Raw genomic sequence first — 19316 nt, 5'->3', positions numbered from 1 at the left:
GTACACACAGCGACAACTGTTGGTGTCCCTGGACTTGGAAACGGCCACCCGGCCGGGAGGCGCCAAGTCGTGCCCGTTCCCAGGGAGTCAGGCCCACACACACTGGGCCGACTGCGGACGCCGCTTCCCGCCCGCCCCGCCGCCGACCGTTAGCCGCGGTCACGTGTCCGGCGCCGGGTCGGAGCGCGGCGTGCGCGCGAGCACGCAGAGCGCGCCGGTGTCGGGCGCGCGCCGGCCGGGGGCGGGCCGTGTGGGCTGGGCCTGCGGCGCGCGCGCGGCGGGCGGGGGCGGGCCCGGGCCGAGCAGGGGTGGAGGGAGCGGGCGGGGGCGGAGCCTGTGCTGGAGGCCGGCGGCGGTGGGAGTCCGGTGACCCGCCGAGGGGCTCCTCAGCCATGACTGCTGAGCTGCAGCAGGACGAAGCGGCCGGAGCGGCGGACGGCCACGGCTCGGTGGGTGCGGGCGTGGAGGAGGACGGTGTGGGGCGGGCGACGGGCGGGATCCGGGGCCCGAGGGGGCAGGGTGCGGGGCCCGGGCGGGAGCGAGAGCGGGGCGCAGGCCTGCGGGGCTGGGAGCGCGGGGCGGCCTGGGCAAGGGGGCTGCGAGGGCGCGGGTGCGGATGGGGACGCGGGAGGAGGCTCGAGTCCTTCCCGGGCGCGGGGCGGCGGCGTGAGGACTTTTTTTTTTTTTTAAATCTTTAGGTCGGTGGGCGGACTGAAGTTGGAGGGGATTCGGGTGTTGGGGATCCCAGCTAGAAAAGGGCGCTGCACGTGGGGTTGTGGGATCCGGGGACGCCGAGGAGAGCGCTCCCGGACTCCGACCCGAGGGGGAGGGAAACTTCCTTTAGGGGCGAGCCTGGGGCGTTTTTGTTTTGCCTTTGGCTTTTCAATCAGTTTTATGGCGGTGTTGTTTTTAAAGCGTCTGGGTCAGGACCCAAGGTAGCGCCCGTAAAATCCAAGGTTTATCATGCAGATGGCAGAAAAGCCCGGGTTTTGGGGGGCGGGGAGCTCCTGGTGCCCTCCTCTCTCCCTTGCCTGAGCAGAGTGCGTTCCTCGCTTTCGCTGGTTTGCTTTTTGTTTTTGTTTTTTTTTTTTTTAAGGAGGAGGAAGCGCGGAGTGAATAGCAGGTACTGGGAGAATGCAAGGAGATCGAAATCAATACCTGGATTTCTGGGCTCAACACTGATTTAGGTGGGTGGGGGCAGAGGAATCCAAAGGCTGCCTTGCAGAAACTAGAGAGGTGAGCTATGGGAGAACTTCTTCTAAAGTTACTTTGGAATGTTATAACGCTACCTCATCGCCCCTCGAGTCCTGAAAGGAACGGGAAAATCTGTGCCCAGAGCTCTCGCGGGTGTCCATTTGGTGCACGCACAAAACGCACGTGGTGTGTAGCGTGGACACAACAACTTCTTAAAACTCCGGTGAAAACGGACCTGGTGTGTGGGATGGTGCTACTTGGGTGCATTTCTAACGGAAATGGTACTGCTTGCTTGATGTTATCACTGGGGCCTTTTGGAATGTGACTCAGGATTTGTCTGTCTGGTCTCAGACATCAGTTCTATTTGAGGCCAGTGAGTTCAAAACAGGTGGGCAGAGCGTGGTTTTGAGACCCTAATAGTGATTGAGAGAAATGACTATTTTAAGAGCGGATGGATCATGTTTAAATTTGTTGGGATGCTGTCATTTAAGACCATGTCCTGATAACATCAGAGCTGTTCCTACCTCTGCCTCAGGTTGAGGAGTGACCCCTTTCCAGCCCTGCTGTTGAGTTCGCATGGGAGGTGTTTCATGGGCATTTATATGTAAGTCAGAGCTATTTTGGGACAGCTTGACACTCCCAGGACTTGCTTGGCTGGAGTCCCCTGATTCCTGGCCACCTGCAGTGTGGTGACATTTACTGCTCTTCCCAGTGATATGCCCTGCACTGACAGATGATAAGATGGAAATGCTGGACAATGCTTGCCATTTTTAGTTTTGCTAATGTAAAGACCTTTGAAGTTAGCCTTCCAGGTTGGGGAAACTTATCCTGGGGAAAGGACCTCGGCCATCTTACTGGGAGAGGTTTCAGTCATTTCTCTGTCACATTAGAATTCTCCATTTTGAATTCTCTGAGGTGGTTCCACCTCCCCTTTGGAAGACAATTAACTGCAATTGTTGAAAGAGCTAGCTCCTCCTGCCCCCCAACACACACATACTTAAAACCTGTTTAAAACCTAATATACATGTTTTCCCTTTCTGGTTATTTATATTCAGGACTACAGAGCCCTTGATGGCATTACAAGAATTTTAATGACAGAAAATAGTACTCAGGATCCCTGCTCTGGGCATGTATTGGAATCTGACAGTGGACACTGAGTGAAATCGCTATATCCTCCAGACTGCAGACTGATATACATATCTAAAGTGATTACTTAGCAACAGGTGTCTGCTTTCTATTGTAATCAATTATTTTACAATAACAGTTTTTTAAAATTTTTTTTTTAAATTATTGGAAAGACAGATATAAGAGAGAAGAAGATACAGAGAAAGATCTTCCATTTGCTGGCTCACTCCCCAAGTGGCTGCAATGGCCAGAGCTGAGCCATTCCAAAGCCAGGAGCCAGGAGCTTTTTCTGGGTCTCCAGTGCAGGAGTGTCCCAAGGCCTTGAGCGGTGCTTTACTGCTTTCCCAGGCCACAAGCAGGTAACTGGGTGGGAAGTGGAGCAGCTGGGACTAAACCCAGCACATATATGGGATCCTGACGAATGCAAGAAAGGACTTTAACCACCAGGCAATTGGGCTGGGCCCTCCAATCTGTTCTTGATTTGGATTTAAAAAAAAAAAAGGCAAAGTTTAGGATAAGCAGCTGGAAGACAGTTTACTTATAAACCTTGATTATTGACAGCACTACTGGGGAATAGCATCAGTTTTTAAGAAATTTGTTTCTTTTCATTCATTTGAACAGCGTAAAGTCACTGAGAGCTCTTCTGTCCACCAATTTACTCCCCAGTTGCCCACAGCAACCAGGGTCGGGCTGGTCCAAGCTAGGAAATCCGAACCCAATCCACTTTACCACCTGGGGGCAGATGAGCGGGAAACCAGAAGTGGGACTGGAGGCAGAACTTGAACTCGGGCAGTGCTGATGTGGGGTGTGGGTGTCCCAAGCAGCAGGCACCCTGCATTGCATGTTCTTTATGCCAGTCCTGTAAAAACCTGCTAGTGTCAGTGTAAATTCAGTGCCATTTTTGCCTTCTATTTAGTCACTGACTTTTATTTCCTGGTACCTTGTGTCATTAATTGGGAGCTTAGGAACATTAGTCAGTGATTGTTTGGATTTTACGACTGTTTTCTCAGTTGTAAGCAGGTGTACTCACACAATGAATACACCGGAAGACACCAATTGACAAATAGTATCTCTCCAGGCAGAATGTTTCCACCTGTTGTTTCATCAAAGAAGTTTAGACCAGTAGTAAAGTGAAGTACTTTGCAAGGAAACAATGATGCCGGCAGTAGTTGCAGCTAGCCTCTGTTCTCCTAATTTTTTACATTTCATCTTGGTACTGTAAGACGGCTCTGTGAAGTGTCTATGAAAAGGGTTATACTTGTTAAATAATTAGTCCAGTGCCACTCAGCTGGGGAATGCGGCAGCCAGAGCTGAACCTTAGCAACTCTGACTTGAAGAACCTGAGCCCGTTTGTTCTGGCTCAGACCCTTCCCGTTTCCTTCCTTGTGCCTTCTCTAGAAATTCTATCGTAACTTATTAGCTTCCTTTTAAAAAAAATTGTTTTCATTTATTTGAAAGGTAGAATACACAGAGAGGGGGAGAGACAGAGAGAGAGATCTTCTATCTGCTGGTTCACTCCCCTTAAGACCCAGCTAGAGCACAGTTGTTCTGAAGCCAGGAGGCAGGAGCCTCTTCCTGGTCATCCACATAGGTGCAGGGGCCCAAGTACTCAGGCCATCTTCCACTGCTTTCTCAGGCCATCAGCAGGGACCTGAGGGGAAGTGGAGAGCTGGAACTTAAACCTGCTTTCATTCAGGATGCTGGCAGCACCACAGGCAGTGGCTTTGCCTGCTGTGCCATAATGCTGGCCATACACCCCTACTCCCTCAATGTGTTAACCTGTGAAACTCCTGCACTTTTTCTAGGTAGCTGACCTTTGTTTGTTTTTTAGAGATGTAGAGATGTATTTTATTATCTGAAATGCAGAGTTGGGGATATAAAGAGAGAGACGGAAGCAAGGATGGACGAAGGGAAAGAGAGAGAATCTTTCATTCCCTGGTTCACTCCCCAAATGGCTGTGTGATACTGGGACTGAGACAGGCTAAAGGCCTGGGTGTGGAACTCCATGCAAGTCTCTCATGTGGGTAGCAAGGGCCCAAGTAGTTGGGGCATCTTCTGCTGAAGTCCTCGCCTTGAACGCCCCAGGATCCCATATGGGTGCTGATTTGTATCCTGGTGGCCCTGTTTGTGGCCTGGAAAAGCAATCAAGGATGTCCCAAAGCCTTGGGACCCTGTAACCCACATGGGAGACCCAGAAGAGCTCCTGGCTTCTGGCTTCGGATTGGCACAAAAACGGCTGTTGCGCTCACTTGGGGAGTGAACCACTGGATGGAAGATCTTCCTCTCTGTTTCTCCTCCTCTCTATATATCCGCCTTTCCAACAAAAATGAATCTTTTCTTTTTTTAAAGATTTATTTATTTTTATTGGAAAGGCGGATATACAGAGAGGAGGAAAGACGGAGAGGAAGATCTTCCATCTGATGATTCACTCTCCAAGTGAGCGCAACAGCCGTTGCTGTGCCAGTCCGAAGCCAGGAGCCAGGAACTTCCTCCAGGTCTCCCACACGGGTGCAGGGTCCCAAGGTGTTGGGCTGTTTTTGACTGCTTTCCCAGCCATCAAGGAGGGAGCTAGATGGGAAGTGGAGCTGCCAGGCTTAGAACTGGCGCCCATATGGGATCCTGGCATGTTCAAGGCTAGGACTTTAGCCACTAAGCCACGCCGCCAGGCCCAAAAACAAATCTTTATTAAAAAAAAAAAAATCCTTTCTTGGGCCTGGCGCGGTGGCGCAGTGGTTAAGGTCCTCGGCTTGCACGCCCGGGATCCCATATGGGCGCCGGTTCTAATCCCGGCAGCCCCGCTTCCCATCTAGCTCCCTGCCTATGGCCCTGGAAAGCAGTTGAGGACGGCCCAAAGCTTTGGGATCCTGCACCTGCGTGGGAGACCCGGAAGAGGCTCCTGGCTTCGGATCGGCATAGCATCGGCCGTTGCGCTCACTTGGGAAGTGAATCATCGGACGGAAGATCTTCCTCTGTGTCTCTCCTCTCTGTATATCTGCCTTTCCAATAAAAAATAAAATAAATCTTAAAAAAAAAATTCTTGCCTCATGTGTTGTCCTTCATTGTAACATCTCTTTTATTTTAGGTGAAGATATAGCCTTTTCCACTTGACCTTTTATTTCTCAGAGAGATAATTCTAGATCAGCAGTTCCTACTGGGGAAAGATTTGAAAATCTCTGGAGGCCTTTTTATAAGATGTGTTTGTAGAGCTGGTGCTGTGGCATAATGAATAAAGCCTAAGGTACCAGCATCCCATACTGAAACTCCAATTAAAGCTTTGGCTGCTCCATTTCTGTTCTTCCATCTGTTGGTTTCCTCCACAGATGGTACAAGAGCCAAACACTCCATCTGGATCTCCACCATGAACACAAGGAGTTGGGCGGTTACTTGCTGTCTTGCCAAGCACCTTAGTGGAGAGCTGGATTGGAAGCAGAGCAGCCAGAACTCAGACCTTCAGTGTTTTCCGGTCCCTTGCTATTCACATTGATTCACAGATGAGCAACAGCCACATCAGCTAGGATGTAGAAAATCAGAAGCTGGGTGTGTTGGAGCCAGTTTGTATTGCTGTGTGGGGCATTTGGGTACATCTCTTCCAGCTCTGTCTTCTCTGACCCTGTGTTGGCAGGTTAAAAGTGCCAAGGTGTGAGTAAAAGCAAGGAAAAGCCCACCAGCCCTCTACCTCTACCTGTTGTGTCCAGTCCTACCTTTTGACAGAATTCTTGGATGACTCATTTGCACATTAACTGTGGGAAATTTGTGGATAAAATAAACCATTTTCCATGCTCCTGAGCCCATACTGTCCTTAACCTTAGAGCAACAGTGAAATACCCTGCTGGCCCTGTCCAGCTGTTGTGTGTCTCATTCCTCTTATGTTGTTTACTTTTAGAACAAACTTTTATAAACCACCTGTTTCTTAACACATTTTTTCCAAACTCAGTATGAAATACAGACCTAAGCAGAGTGAACTCTCAGTTGACAGGAGTCTGGGAAAGGTTGGTTCCCAGATCTCGGTAAAGAGCTTGAGATGACAGCATTAGCTGTTACAGGGTGGCAGTGGGAACCTGTCTGGATTTCAGCAAGATAAGGGTTGAACGGAACCAGTGCAGGGTCATAGCCGGCTTATTTTCCGCCTACGGTAGAGTAGTCTAGTACTGGCTACTCTGCTTCTGATCCAACTCCCTGCGTGTGGCCTGGGAAAGCATTGGAAGGTGGCTCAAGTCCTTGTATCCTTGTACCCCCGTGGGGAACCCAGAAGAAGCTCTTGGCTCCCAATTTTGGGCTTTCTCAGCTCTGGCTGTTGCCGCTATTTTGGGAATGAACCAGCAGATGATAAACTTCTCCCTTTCTGGAATTCTTGAGTAAAATACATCTTAAATAATAACAATAACAACAGCAGAGTAGGGCTGATCGCCCAAAGGCCTACCAAGAAGCTGGCCAGGCAGCTACAGACTGGGTGATAAAGCACTAGTCAGTGGTTTTACAGCATCATTTGCCAAGCTGCCTGCTTGAGAGCCTTTTCAGTGTGAGCCTTTCAGGGTTTATTTGAAATGTAGAGTTAGAGAGGAAGAGGGGTTGGGAGTGAGCTCTACCTCTTGGTTCACTCCTCAAATGGCGACAGTGACTGGAGTTTGGCTAGGTTGAAACAGGAGCCAGGATCTCCATCTGGGTCGCCCACACTGCAGTATGTCAAGCATGTACTGCTTTCCCAGATGTGTTATGAGGGAGGTGCATTGTAATTGGAGCAGCCGGGGCTTAAACCACTACTGCTTATTATGAAATACAGACATCTGCTTAAGCTGCTGTGAAAGTGCCAGGTTCAAAGGTAGGGTTTTTTTTTTTTTAAGATTTATTTTATTTTCATTACAAAGTCAGATACACAGAGAGAGGAGGAGAGACAGAGAGGAAGATCTTTTGTCTGATGATTTACTCCCTGAGTGGCCACAATGGCCGGTGCTGTGCCGATCCGAAGCCAGGAGCCAGGAACTTCCTCCAGGTCTCCCACATGGGTGCAGGATCCCAAAGCATTGGGCCATCTTCAATTGCTTTCCCAGGTCACAAGCAGGGAGCTGGATAGGAAGTGAAGCTGCCGGGATCACAACCGGCGCCCATATGGGATCCTGGCGTGTTCAAGGCAAGGATTTCAGCCACTAGGCCATGCCACCGGGCCCAGAATCATGACTGGATTTGAACTGTAATACTGCAACAGGGTGGAGGAATCCACCAAGGGGGGAGGGCATGGGGAGGGGTTGGGGGAATCCCAGAGCCTATGAAACTGTCACATAATGCGATGTAATTAATAAAAATAAATAATTCTAAAAATATATATTTCTTTTTAAAAAGATTTATTTATTATTATTATTATTATTATTTATTGGAAAGGTGCATATACAAAGAGGAGAGGCAGAGAGGAAGATCTTCTGTCTGATGATTCACTCCCTAAGTGACTGCAACGGCCGATGCTATGCCGATCTGAAGCCAGGAGCCTCTTCCGGGTCTCCCACATGGGTGCAGGGTCCCAAAGCTTTGGGCCGTCCTCAACTGCTTTCCCAGGCCACAGGCAGGGAGCTGGAAGGGAAGCGGGGCTGCTGGGATAGAACCGGCTCCCATATGGGATCCTGGGGCGGCTGCAATGGCCAGAGCTGAGCCAATCTGAGGCCAGTAGCCAGGAGCCTCCTGCGAGTCTCCCAGGTGGGTGCAGGATCCCAAAGTTTTGGGCCGTCCTCAACTGCTTTTCCAGGCCACAGTCGGGAAGGTGGATGGGAAGTGTAGCTGCCGGGATTAAAACTGGCGTCCATATGGCATCCCTGGGTGTTCAAGCTGAGGACTTTAGCCACTGTGCTATGGTGCTGGGACAGCCTTTAAAAAAAAAAAAAACGAAAAAACTGAACAGTAGTGTGACAGAGAGGGAAATGGGGAAAGAGAGAGGGATGCCTACTAATATTAGGACTTGGCCAGGCCAGAGTCAGGAGCCAGGAGCCAGGAGCTAGAATTCCATCTAGTTTCCCATGTGAATGGCAGAAACCCATGTACTTGGGCTGTTATCTACTGCTCCTAGTTGCATTAATAGGAAGTTGGATTGGAAGCACAGCAGCTGGAACTCAATCTGGCATTATGATATGGGATGCAAGCATCTAATAGTTGGCTTGAAATGTACCCCAATACCCTTCCTAGATCCCACACCATTATTTATTCCTAAATAATCATCCTTAATCATCCTTTCAGAGTAATAGCTTTATTTACATATCATTTATATATATATTTTTTTAAAGATTTATTTTTATTATTTTTTCATTGGAAAGGCGGATATACAGAGAGGAGAGACAGAGAGGAAGATCTTCCGTCCGATGATTCACTCCCCAAGTGAGCGCAACGGGCCGATACTATGCCGATCCGAAGCCAGGAGCCTCTTCCGGGTCTCCCACGCGGGTGCAGGTTCCCAAGGCTTTGGGCCATCCTCGACTGCCTTCCCAGGCCACAGGCAGGGAGCTGGAAGGGAAGCGGGGCTGCCGGGATTAGAACCGGCGCCCATATGGGATCCCGGGCGTGCAAGGGGAGGACCTTTAACCACTTGCGCCACCGTGCCGGGCCCATATCATTTATATTTTAATGGATTTTCTAAGTAATCCAGAGGTAATTGAAAGTATACAGAAGGGTGTACCTGGGCTATGTGTAAACAACATGTCTTGTTTCAAAGATTTATGTGTTTTTGTTTTTTTTTTAATTGGAAGGGCAGATTTACAGAGAGAAGGAGACACGAAGAGAAAAATCTTCCATTTGCTGGTTCACTCTCCAAGTGGCCACGATGATGAGGACTGAGCTCATCTGAGGCCAGTACCTTGGAGCTTCTGCCAGATCTCCCATGAGGGTGCAGGGTCCCAAGGCTTTGGGCTGTCCTCAACTGCTTTCACATGCCACAAGCAGGGAGCTGGATGGGAAGTGGAACAGCCGGGATGCAAACTGGTGCCCATTTGGGATCTTGGTGCATGCAAGGCGAGGACTTAAGCCACTAGGCTACTGTGCCAGTCCCATGCCATGTCATTTTATGTCGAGACACTTGAGCACCGGAGGATTTTGGCCTCCTTTGGCTTGCTGGCGCCCATCCCTGAGGAGTGAAGAGTGACAGTTGTGACAGTTGCACCTTGCTTTGTTTAATCATCCTTTCAGTGATGGGCATTTGAATTACGTCCAACTTTTGACTGTCTTGATAGTTCTGCTAAGAACATGTATGTAAACTATTTGAGTACTTATTTTCCTTTTCTTGGACATATACCTAGGATTGGAATTACTAAATCACATGGAAATTCTATGTTTAACATTTTGAGGTAGTACCAGTAGGTTTTTGTTTAATAATTGCTATCCTCATGGGTGTGAAATGCTCTAACTTGCTTTTTCCTCATGGTTGATGGTGCTATCTTTTCATAACATTAACCATTGATGTATTTGGAGAAATGTCTGGTTGAGTTCTTTGCCTAATTATAAATCGGTTTACTTGGTGTGCTTGTTGAGAGTTTTTTATGGAATCTGGATGCTAAATCCTTCTCAAATAGATTATTTGAAAATATTTTTTCGATTCCAGGGTTGCAATTTAATTTTCTCAATGATATTCGTGATGGACAAAGATGTTTAGTTTTGATGCGATTCAGTTTATCGTTTTTTTAAATTTGCTGCTTATCTAAAAATTGGTTGCCAAGTCCAGGATCGTGAAGATTTCTTCTATGCCTTCTTGGAAGAATTTTTTAGTTTTAGTTCTCAGATGTAGATTGTGGGTCCTTTTTTTTTTTAAGATTTATTTATTTTTATTGGAGAGTCAGATAGATATACAGAGAGGAGGAGAGATTGAGAGGAAAATCTTCCATTCAGTGATTCACTCCCCAAGCAGCCTCAATGGCTGGAGCTGCGCTGATCCAAACACAGGAGCCCAGAGACTCTCCTGAGTCTTGCACGTTGGTGCAGGATCCCAGGGCTTTGGGCTGTTCTCCACTGCTTTCCTATGATACAAGCAGGGAGCTGGATAGGAAGTGAGGCTGCTAGTATTAGAACCAGTCCCCAGATGGGATCCTGGCACGTGTGAGGTGAGGATTTTAGCCGGTAGGCTACCGTGTCAAGCCTGTCCATTTTTTAACCTGTTTTTTTTTAAATTTTTTGAAAGTCAGATTACAGAGAAAGATTATGTCTGCTGATTCACTTTCCAAGTGACCACGCCAGCTGGAGCTAAGTCGATCCAAAGCCAGGAGCCAGGGGCCAGGAGCTTCTGGGTCTCCCACATAGGTACAGGGTCCCAAGGCTTTGGGTGGTCCTCTGCTGCTTTTCCCAGGCCACAAGCAGGATGCTGGAAGGAAAGTGGAGCAGCTGGGATTTGAACCGGCACCCATGGGGGGGGGGGGTCCCAGCACAAGCACAGTGGGACTTTAGCCATTAGGCTATCGTGCCCAGCCCTATGGGTTCAGTTTTAATTAGCTTATGTATATTGTGTCATTCGTTATTCGTGGCATACAGTTTTGCCAGCTGTGTAGAAGAGACTATAGTAGTGTAATCATTGATTTTCCATGTAACAGAATTCTCCAGGTGAGTACTCAGCAAGAAGAGATTTATTTAACTCAGGAGTTTTGGAGGCTAAGTTCAAGGTCAACTGGTCCCATGCATTTGGCCTCTGGGGAGGGCTCCTTGGCTTAGACACAGAATGGCAGATGGCCTCATGGCCTGAGCAGGTGCAAGAAGGGCGCGATTCCATGGTGAGTCAGGAAGCCGAGTGTGCGGAGGAATTGGTCTTGTGTTTTGTAACTACTCTCAGGAGAATGAACCAGGGTTCCAGAAGAACTACATTAATTCCTTTTGAGAGCAGCTCTGTGAATAATGCAATAATTTCCCCTTAGCTTGTCCCACCTCTGAGAGGATCATGCATCTCCCAACACTGCCACCCTGATTCCAGGATCCCAAGTGTAAACCTTTGGGGAGCGTAGTCAGAGCACATCCAAACCGTAACAGATGGCAGCCTTGCTGCAAATTAATTGAGCATCGACTATGAGTTTATTTGTAGGCTCTCAATTCTGTTCCATTAGTCTGCGTAACCGTATCTACATTTATGACAGATCTGCAGTGTTACTGTTAATGGTAGGTTTGCAGTAAGTTCTGTAATTTGGAATCAGGAGTCCTTCAACTTTAATTTTTTCGGTATTGTCTTGGCTTGTCAGGGTCCCTTGTAGTTCTGTATGAATTTGAGGATCTACTTTTCCATTGCAAAAAGGGCAATTGGAATTTTGATACAGGAATTTGTCAAGCTGTTTAGGTAGTATTGTCCTCTCAATATTAAGACATTACTATGGTAATTTTCTGTGCTAGTTTGGTCCACAAGATATCTTGCCATTTGCTTGAGTGCTATTCCTGGTGTGTCTCTTAGGGTGTGTCTGGATGAGATTAGCATCGAAAACAGTACACAGAGTAAAGCCCACCAGCATTCCTGATGTGAGGAGCCTCATGTGGGCAAGTCTTGAGTAAAGAAAGGCTGAGGAAGAGGGATTCTTGCCTGATCACCTGAGCTTGGAGGAGTCTTTTCATGCCTTCTGCAGTTTACACTGTGGACTCTCCTGGTTTGGGGACCTTACCCTAGGGCTAGGACGCCACCCCTGGTCTCCCGGCTTCTCCAGCTCACCAGCGGCCGATCTTAGAACTTTTCAACCTTTGTTGCTGTGTGATCCAGCTCTTTATTATAAATCCTTGTGACAAGTTTCTGTGTATAGGTTAAGCATCCTTAATCAAATAAAAATCTGAAATTTACAATGCTCTAAATTCTGTAACTTCCTCAGTGATTTTGACTTTTCAGATTAGGGATGCTCAGTCAGTAAAGTTTGTGAAAATATTCCTAAATTCGGGTGGAGGGAACCCAGAATCTGAAACATTTCTGGTCCTGGCGTTTTGTTTAAGGATGCTTAATCTCTAAGTTGATTCTGTTTCTTTGGAGAATCCTAATATGGTTTTCTAATCTATGAACCTGAATGTCTCTCAGTTGGCTTTTTTTTTTTAAGTATTTATTTATTATTGGTAAGGCAGGTACAAGGAGATCCAGAGAGAAAGATCCTCCATCTGCTGATTTACTCCTGAAGTGGCCACAATAGCTGGAGCTAAACTGATCCAAAGCCAGGAGCCAGGAGCTTCTGCCAGGTCTCCCAGGAGGCTGCAGGGTCCCAAGGCTTTGGCCCGTCCCCTAGTTTCCAGGCTACAGGCAGGGAGCTAGATGGGAAATGAAGTAGCCGGGATTATGAACAGGCACCCATATATGGGGTCGTGGCACGTGCAAGGTGCGAACTTTAGCCACTAGGCTGCCTTGGAATTCCCTGAAACAGTGTTTTAAGCTGCTGCTTGGGAGGCCTACATCCCATATCTAAGTGCAAATTTGAGTCCCAGCTGCTGCTGATCCAGCTCCCTGGGAATGCAGCTGGGAGATGGTGGGTGCTGGCTCCCTGCCATGTGGGAGACCTGGTTGGAATTTCTGCATTCATGGCTGGTATTTAATTTATAATGTTGATTTAGCAGACAGATCTTTAGGGAAGGGAATGAGAGTTATTTTCTGGGATTGTCTGGACACAAGTCCTGGTTGGAGGGACGTTGTGGTCTGATGCTGAGATCCTTGGGGACTCAAGCCTGGGGCTCTGTGAGGAAGTACCTCAAAGCTTTAGTTTTTCTGTCTCTGCATTTGGCCTGGATTGGTCTTTATCTCTTGGACTCAGGTAGGCTGGCATTTAGCATTTTAAATCAAGTGGAATGGGTTTAGATGTTTTTCTGAAGATTTTTTTTTTTGAGATTTTTTTTTCCTGCTTCTAAATATCAAATAAGAGTATAGTGGTGTCCAGTCTTCTCATTTTTGGCGAGGCCATGCATTCAAAGAAATCAAAAGATGCTGTGTTCCAAACTAAGGAAGAGCAGAATTTTGAACATTAAGAACAGTATGAAAAATGCTTCATATATATATATGAATTGTTTTATATATATAGTGTTATTTATATATATACGAGTTGTTATGTATATATAACAATTTCTGGAAAGACACCTTAGAACTATTAATAGTAGGTCACCGCTGGGAATGGGAACGGTAGCAGGAAGAAGAGGGAGATTTGCTTTCCACTTAGTGTCTTTTTATGCTGTTGAAACTCCTTATGCAGAGCGTATGGAAAAAAAGATGAAAAATCTGAAAAAGTGATTTTTTTTCTTGATTTAAAAATTTAATTGTATTTATTATTTTTTTAAAAATCTATTTATTTTTATTGGAAAGGCAGATATATAGAGAGGAGGAGAGACAGAGAGGAAGATCTTCCGTCTGATGGTTCACTCCCCCAGTGACTACAACGGCTGGAGCTGAGCCAATCCGAAGCCAAGAGCCAGGAGCTCTTCTGTGTCTCCCACACAGGTCAGGTGCAGAGTCCCAAAGCTTTGGGCCATCCTAGACTGTTTTCCCAGGCCACAGGCAGGGAGCTGGATGGGAGATGGGACCGCTGGGATATGAACCAGTGCCCATATGGAATCCTGGCATGTGCAGGGCGAGGATTTTAACCACTATGTTATCGTGCTGGGCCAGCCTAAATTTGACACATAATAGTATTTAACTGTTAAAAAATTTTAATGCTAAAAAAAAACATTTTGTCTGTTAATGAACTAAAATAAATATACTTACATACCAGATTTTCCATCATTCACATAAATTATCAAATAGTACATTACAGATGGAGGATTTAGTAGTACCTACAAAGAACTACTACTAATGGTGGTTTTTAGAAAGTTGCATCCTTATGTCTCTTTAAGTTTCTACTCTGAATAAACTGGACCAATGTGGAATTATTTCTGGAAGGAACTCTGAAAAGACCCCGGAGTCTTTTGTGGAACATTCCTTGTTTGTTTTCTTTTTATTTCAGGTTTGAAAATGTTAGCAGTGGTATCAGCATGTATTATTAAGACACTGTTGGCCAGACAATATTTCTGGAATTGATTGATGCCATGTATTTTCTTTAATTCCTCCTCTCAATTTTGTTTATTTTGCTTTCCTTGGGTATTTAAGTTTTATTTTAAAATGAGAAAGATCTTTATCTTAGGAAGGGCGTGTTGTGGGCACATCTTGTAGTTCTTTGGTGTATAAGAACATTTCATGGTTTTCCAGAATTAAATATAGAAATGCCTTTGGAAGAATAGACATTCCAGATTAGGAAATGTGTACTGTATATCAGGGTGATGAAAGTAACATCTCTAATCAAAACAAAACAAAACAAAAAAAGAAAGTAACATCTCTGAAGAGATGGAATAATCTAGAAAGATCTACACAATACTTAGATATTTCAAAGATTAGTAGTTTTGTCTTATTTGACCAGAGTTTTAATTTGTTAGAAAAACTTAATAACTGTTTCATTATCTGAGTCATCCTTTGCATTGCTTGTTTTGAAGTGAGTTACTTGTCTCTAAGAAGTTATCAGTCCTGAGAATTGCACTGGATGGCACCCAAGCCACTGAGTAGCTCTGGCTCCCTCCTTCGGAGATGTGTGTGTGCCTGTCTTTATTCACTGCCTCTGGGCAGGAAAAGACAGCACTTTTTGTTTTGTGGAAACAACGTGAATTTAGTTAAGGAAGTGCAGACTTGTTGGCTCTTGTAAGTTATTTGCCTCTTTGTGACAGGAGCACAGGCTTTGTCTTGTCTCTCATTGGGTGTGTTCTTTATCCACAGCAGTGCAGTTAACAGTGGAGCGGACTTTCAGATCCACTTTATGTGATGTTACTCAGTTGTGGAGTAGGATTCTGACATGTTCAGTTTGTTACTATAAAACTGTCATTTAATATATAGTACTGGAGGATGCTCCTGGCTTTGCATTGGCTCAGGTCTGGCCATTGGCGGCCAGTTGAGGAGTAAACCAGTGGACGGAAGGTATTTCTCCTTGTCTCGCCTTTCTGTAAATCTGGCTTTCCAACAGAAATAAATAAATCTTTAAAAAAGATACTTGTGAACTTTGCTATTCAGTTTTTTAGTAGCTGTCTTTGTCTTTTAACTTAAATGTGAGATGATAAATAAGTTTTGTAAACCTTATCTTCCTACTTTACTCAGTGTCTACCTATAAAAGGTTGTCCTAAGCACTGTGTGTACTTGCACACAGGGTACCTGCTTCTGGACACTAAATAGGTGCTTAGTAAGTATTAGTTGCCGTCGGTTCTAATCCCAGTAGCCTCGCTTCCAATCCAGCTTCCTGTTTGTGGCCTGGGAAAGTAGAGGACAGCCTAAAACCTTGGGACACTGCACCCGTGTGGGAGACCTAGAAAAGGCTCTGGGGTCCTGGTTTTGATGGGGCTCAACTCCGGCGGCTGCAGCCACCTGGGGAGTTAATCATCGGACAGTAGATCTTCCTCTCTGTCTCTCCTCCTCTCTGTGTATCTGATTTTGTAAAAAAAAAAAAGAAGAAGACGACTCATTACAAACCTTTAAAAATAAGTATTAGTTACCATTTTTTTAAAGATTTATTTTATTTTTATTGGAAAGGCGGATATACAGAGAGGAGAGACAGAGAGGAAGATCTTCTGTCTGATGATTCACTCCCCAAGTGAGCGCAACGGCCGATGCTATGCCGATCTGAAGCCAGGAGACTCTTCCGGGTCTCCCATGCGGGTGCAGGGTCCCAAAGCTTTGGGCCGTCCTCGACTGCTTTCCCGGGCCACAAGCAGGGAGCTGGAAGGGAAGTGGAGCTGCCGGGATTAGAACCAGTGCCCATATGGGATCCCAGGCGTGCAAGACGAGACCTTAACCACTGCGCCACCGCGCCGGGCCCTAGTTGCCATTTTTTAAAGATTGTTTATTTTTGTTGGAAACTCAGACATACAGAGCAGAGAAGACAGAAGGAGAGGCAGAGAGAAAGATCTCTCTGCTGATTCACTCCCCACGTGGCTGCTGTGGCCAGAGCTAAGCTGATTCGAAGTCAGGAGCCAGGAGCTTCTTTCTTATGGGTGCAGGGTTTCAAGGCTTTGGGCCCTCCGCTGCTGCTTTTCCAGGCCAGAAGCAGGGAGCTGGATGGGAAGAGCCCCTGGGACAGAAGCTGCTGGTGCCCATATGGGATTCCGGCGTGTGCAAGGTTAGGACTTGAGCCACTAAGCTACTGGGCTGGGTAGTTACCATTTTTACCAGTACAGTTTGATGAATGATTAAAGTTAGGCTCTTTGTTGTATGATTGCTGTATTAAAGGGGGTTAAAAAATTAATTTTAGAACGATTAAGAGAACCATATAAGGAGAAATACCAGGTAGAGTAAGTCCATTCATTCACAAGCTCTGATTCTTTCAATGTGGGAGGTTAGAAAAGGAGAGAATAATGTGGACCTTATGCCTAGAAAAACTCTATGGAGGAGTATAATCCTTGCCTGTCATTTGGCATTCTGTAATTTAACAAGGTAGTAGGTGTTATTAGAGTTTAACGGGCATGAGAGAATGAGGGCTTGAGGAACTGGGTAGAAGGGTTTGTGCTGTGAGGGTATGGATGGAATGCAGGAATGGTCTCACAGTGGCAAGGTAAGTGATCTGGGTTTGAATGACCATGTGCAGGATTGTTCCTGGAGCTGTAAAAATAATTTTGTACAGCTTAAAATATGAAAAATAAACTCTTCCCAATAGTTTCCTAAAAAGGAAAACTGAAGAATGTGCTACATATGCAGATGTGTTATTCACTACTCCTTAGTCCAGTGGACAGAGAACGTGAGAACATTTGAGTGCGACTGACTTTCATCCAAGGCCAAATGCAGATGATTAGTAAAATATGTGATGTTAATACTGTGTTTCATTGATTCATATTTACTGGCAATGTTCTTTTACATTTGCTGCTCTCCAAATAGCAGATATAGTTGGCATTTTTTGCATATGTGTGCTCTTGGGCGTCACTGATGACATCAAGTTACCAGCACTGTTAGTACCACCTAGTTTGCTTGTCAGTTAAGAGTACGTTTTAGAAGCATACACTGTGATTTAGCATTGAAAAAAGGACATGAAAATACAAGGGTATAAATTTGGTTTTATATGAAACAAAATAATTTTTGCTGGAAGAATGTACAGGAAAAAACTATTTTCCTATTTTCTTGCAAAGGTACAATCATGGTTTGTTGTGACTTGTAAAGCAATATTTCATAGCTGTGTTGAATTCTGTTCAGTTTTGTTGCTGAAAAACACACGAAAGATTTGCCTGTCACACAGCAGTGCACCTGGAAGTGGGGAAAGTGCCTCAGTCCTCAACACGGATGAGAGAATTTGCAGCCTTAAGAAGGGGTGTGGCCCATTCATATGTCTCTAAGATGGTCATTAGGGAATTGTAGTTTTCCTTGCTTAGTTTATAACCAGTGACACTTTTGACTTAGTCAAATATGGTACTTATCTCTACTTCCTCATGATAGCTTGTTTAGAACAGATTGTACTATTAAGTAATCAGATTTGTGATTGTAAAAAGGCAAGCAAAATTAAAAAGAAAAAAACCAGAGAAACTGGTTAAGATACAAAGATCGAGGTCAAAATAGTAGAATAATAATATTTGCATTATTTTGTCTTCTCAGATACTGCAGGTCATATTGGTTAGTATGCAGGTTCAGATCCCATCCCTCGTCTTTGCTAGCAGGAGCCTGTGGTAGTTCATCTGACACCTGTGTGTCAGGTTTCTGTCAAATGAGCAGATTTGTCTCATAGGTTTGTTATTTCAGAGACAAAGGAGATAAATTAGTTACTACTTGTAGTGCTTAGAACACCAGGTGGCCAGAAGTGAGCAGTGCTTCTTTGTTAGTTATTGTTTTCTCCTGGGATTGTTTTCTGTGAATCTTAGGTATTGATTACTATACAGACAGAGTAATTCCAAATTTTGACATAGCTTATCTAATTTATTTATTTACAAACCATCTTTTTTAAAAAAGATTTGTTTTTATTAGAAAGTCAGATTTGCAAAGAAAAGGAGACAGAGAAAAAAATCTTCCATCCACTGGTTCATGCTACAAGTGGCTGCAATGGCTGGAACTGAGCTGATCTAAAGCCAGGAGAATCATCCAGGCCTCCCACACAGGTTCAGGGTCCCAAAACCTTGGGCCAGCCTACACTGCTTTCCCAGGCCACAAGCAGAAAGCTGAAAGGGAAGCGGGGCCACCAGGACATGAACTGGCTCCCATATGGGATGCTGGCACTTACAAGGCATGGACTTCAGCCCCTAGACTATGGCACCAGGCCCAAGGATGTGATTATCTATCTCACTGTTACCTTCTTGGGTCCAGCTTGATATTAATATGCTGCTCATTCCTCTTTCCAGTTATTTCCCCCTCTGAGAGATGTATTAATATTTTTTTGATCTTTCAGAAAACTCAGCCTATGACTAAAACATACAGATCCACACATAGTTTTGTGGTAAAATTAAAGAGGAATTAGAATTCATTTTGAAAATCTTTTAATACTTTTTTTCAAAGTCACATGCTATGTTTTCAGCTTTTGCCAAGACTAAATCCTGACACCTTTGCAGCGTGGTACCCAGTCTCTCGCAGTGCAAAGGCAGGGCTTACTTAGCCTGCAGGGCTGCACTGCTGATCTCTGTGGAGCAAAGCTACCCTTCTGGCCAGTGATGAGCCTGTGACTAGCTTGCCAGGTCTAAGGGCTGGGGAGGGCTGTTTTAGCTAGTTATTTCTAGTTGTGTGATGCTGCGTTGCCTTGGGCCCTCAGCTGCTGAAGAATGCAGGATCCTGTTTCTATTACAGCTGCCCATGAATGTGGACTTTGTCCCAGTGTATTAACTGAGGGATAATTAATGGTGAAATACTGGGTAGTGAATCATAACCTAACTTTGACATAACCCTAGCTATGATGTAAATTAGATTTTTTTTTTCCTCACTGAACTAGTGTTGAGCTAGTTTGTTTTCAGAATTCATCTGAAGAATCATTAAATTTCAGATTGGGCTGGACAGTTGTTGGAAATTGAAATTACTTAGGATAGCTTTGTGCAAGGGAAAACAAAATGGGGTGATGGTT

The 19316-nt window shown here is 45.5% G+C and overlaps 1 protein-coding gene across 1 annotated transcript in view; it reads left to right on the top strand.

Annotated features, from left to right (window-relative positions):
- The first annotated feature begins 378 nt into the window (after positions 1 to 378).
- Positions 379 to 19316, top strand: part of USP28 (ubiquitin specific peptidase 28) — a 64731-nt gene continuing 45793 nt past the window's right edge. Inside the window, exon 1 of the mRNA XM_040976965.1 lies at positions 379 to 449. Coding sequence (XP_040832899.1) covers positions 393 to 449 — 57 coding nt within the window. The 5' untranslated portion in view covers positions 379 to 392. The remainder of the gene's footprint in view (positions 450 to 19316) is intronic.

Source organism: Ochotona curzoniae, unplaced genomic scaffold (assembly GCF_017591425.1).
Source record: "Ochotona curzoniae isolate NIBS_2020 unplaced genomic scaffold, NIBS_Ocur_1.0 contig_2723, whole genome shotgun sequence".
Classification (NCBI taxonomy): Eukaryota; Metazoa; Chordata; class Mammalia; order Lagomorpha; family Ochotonidae; genus Ochotona; species Ochotona curzoniae.
This window is presented reverse-complemented; position numbering and strand designations above follow the sequence as displayed.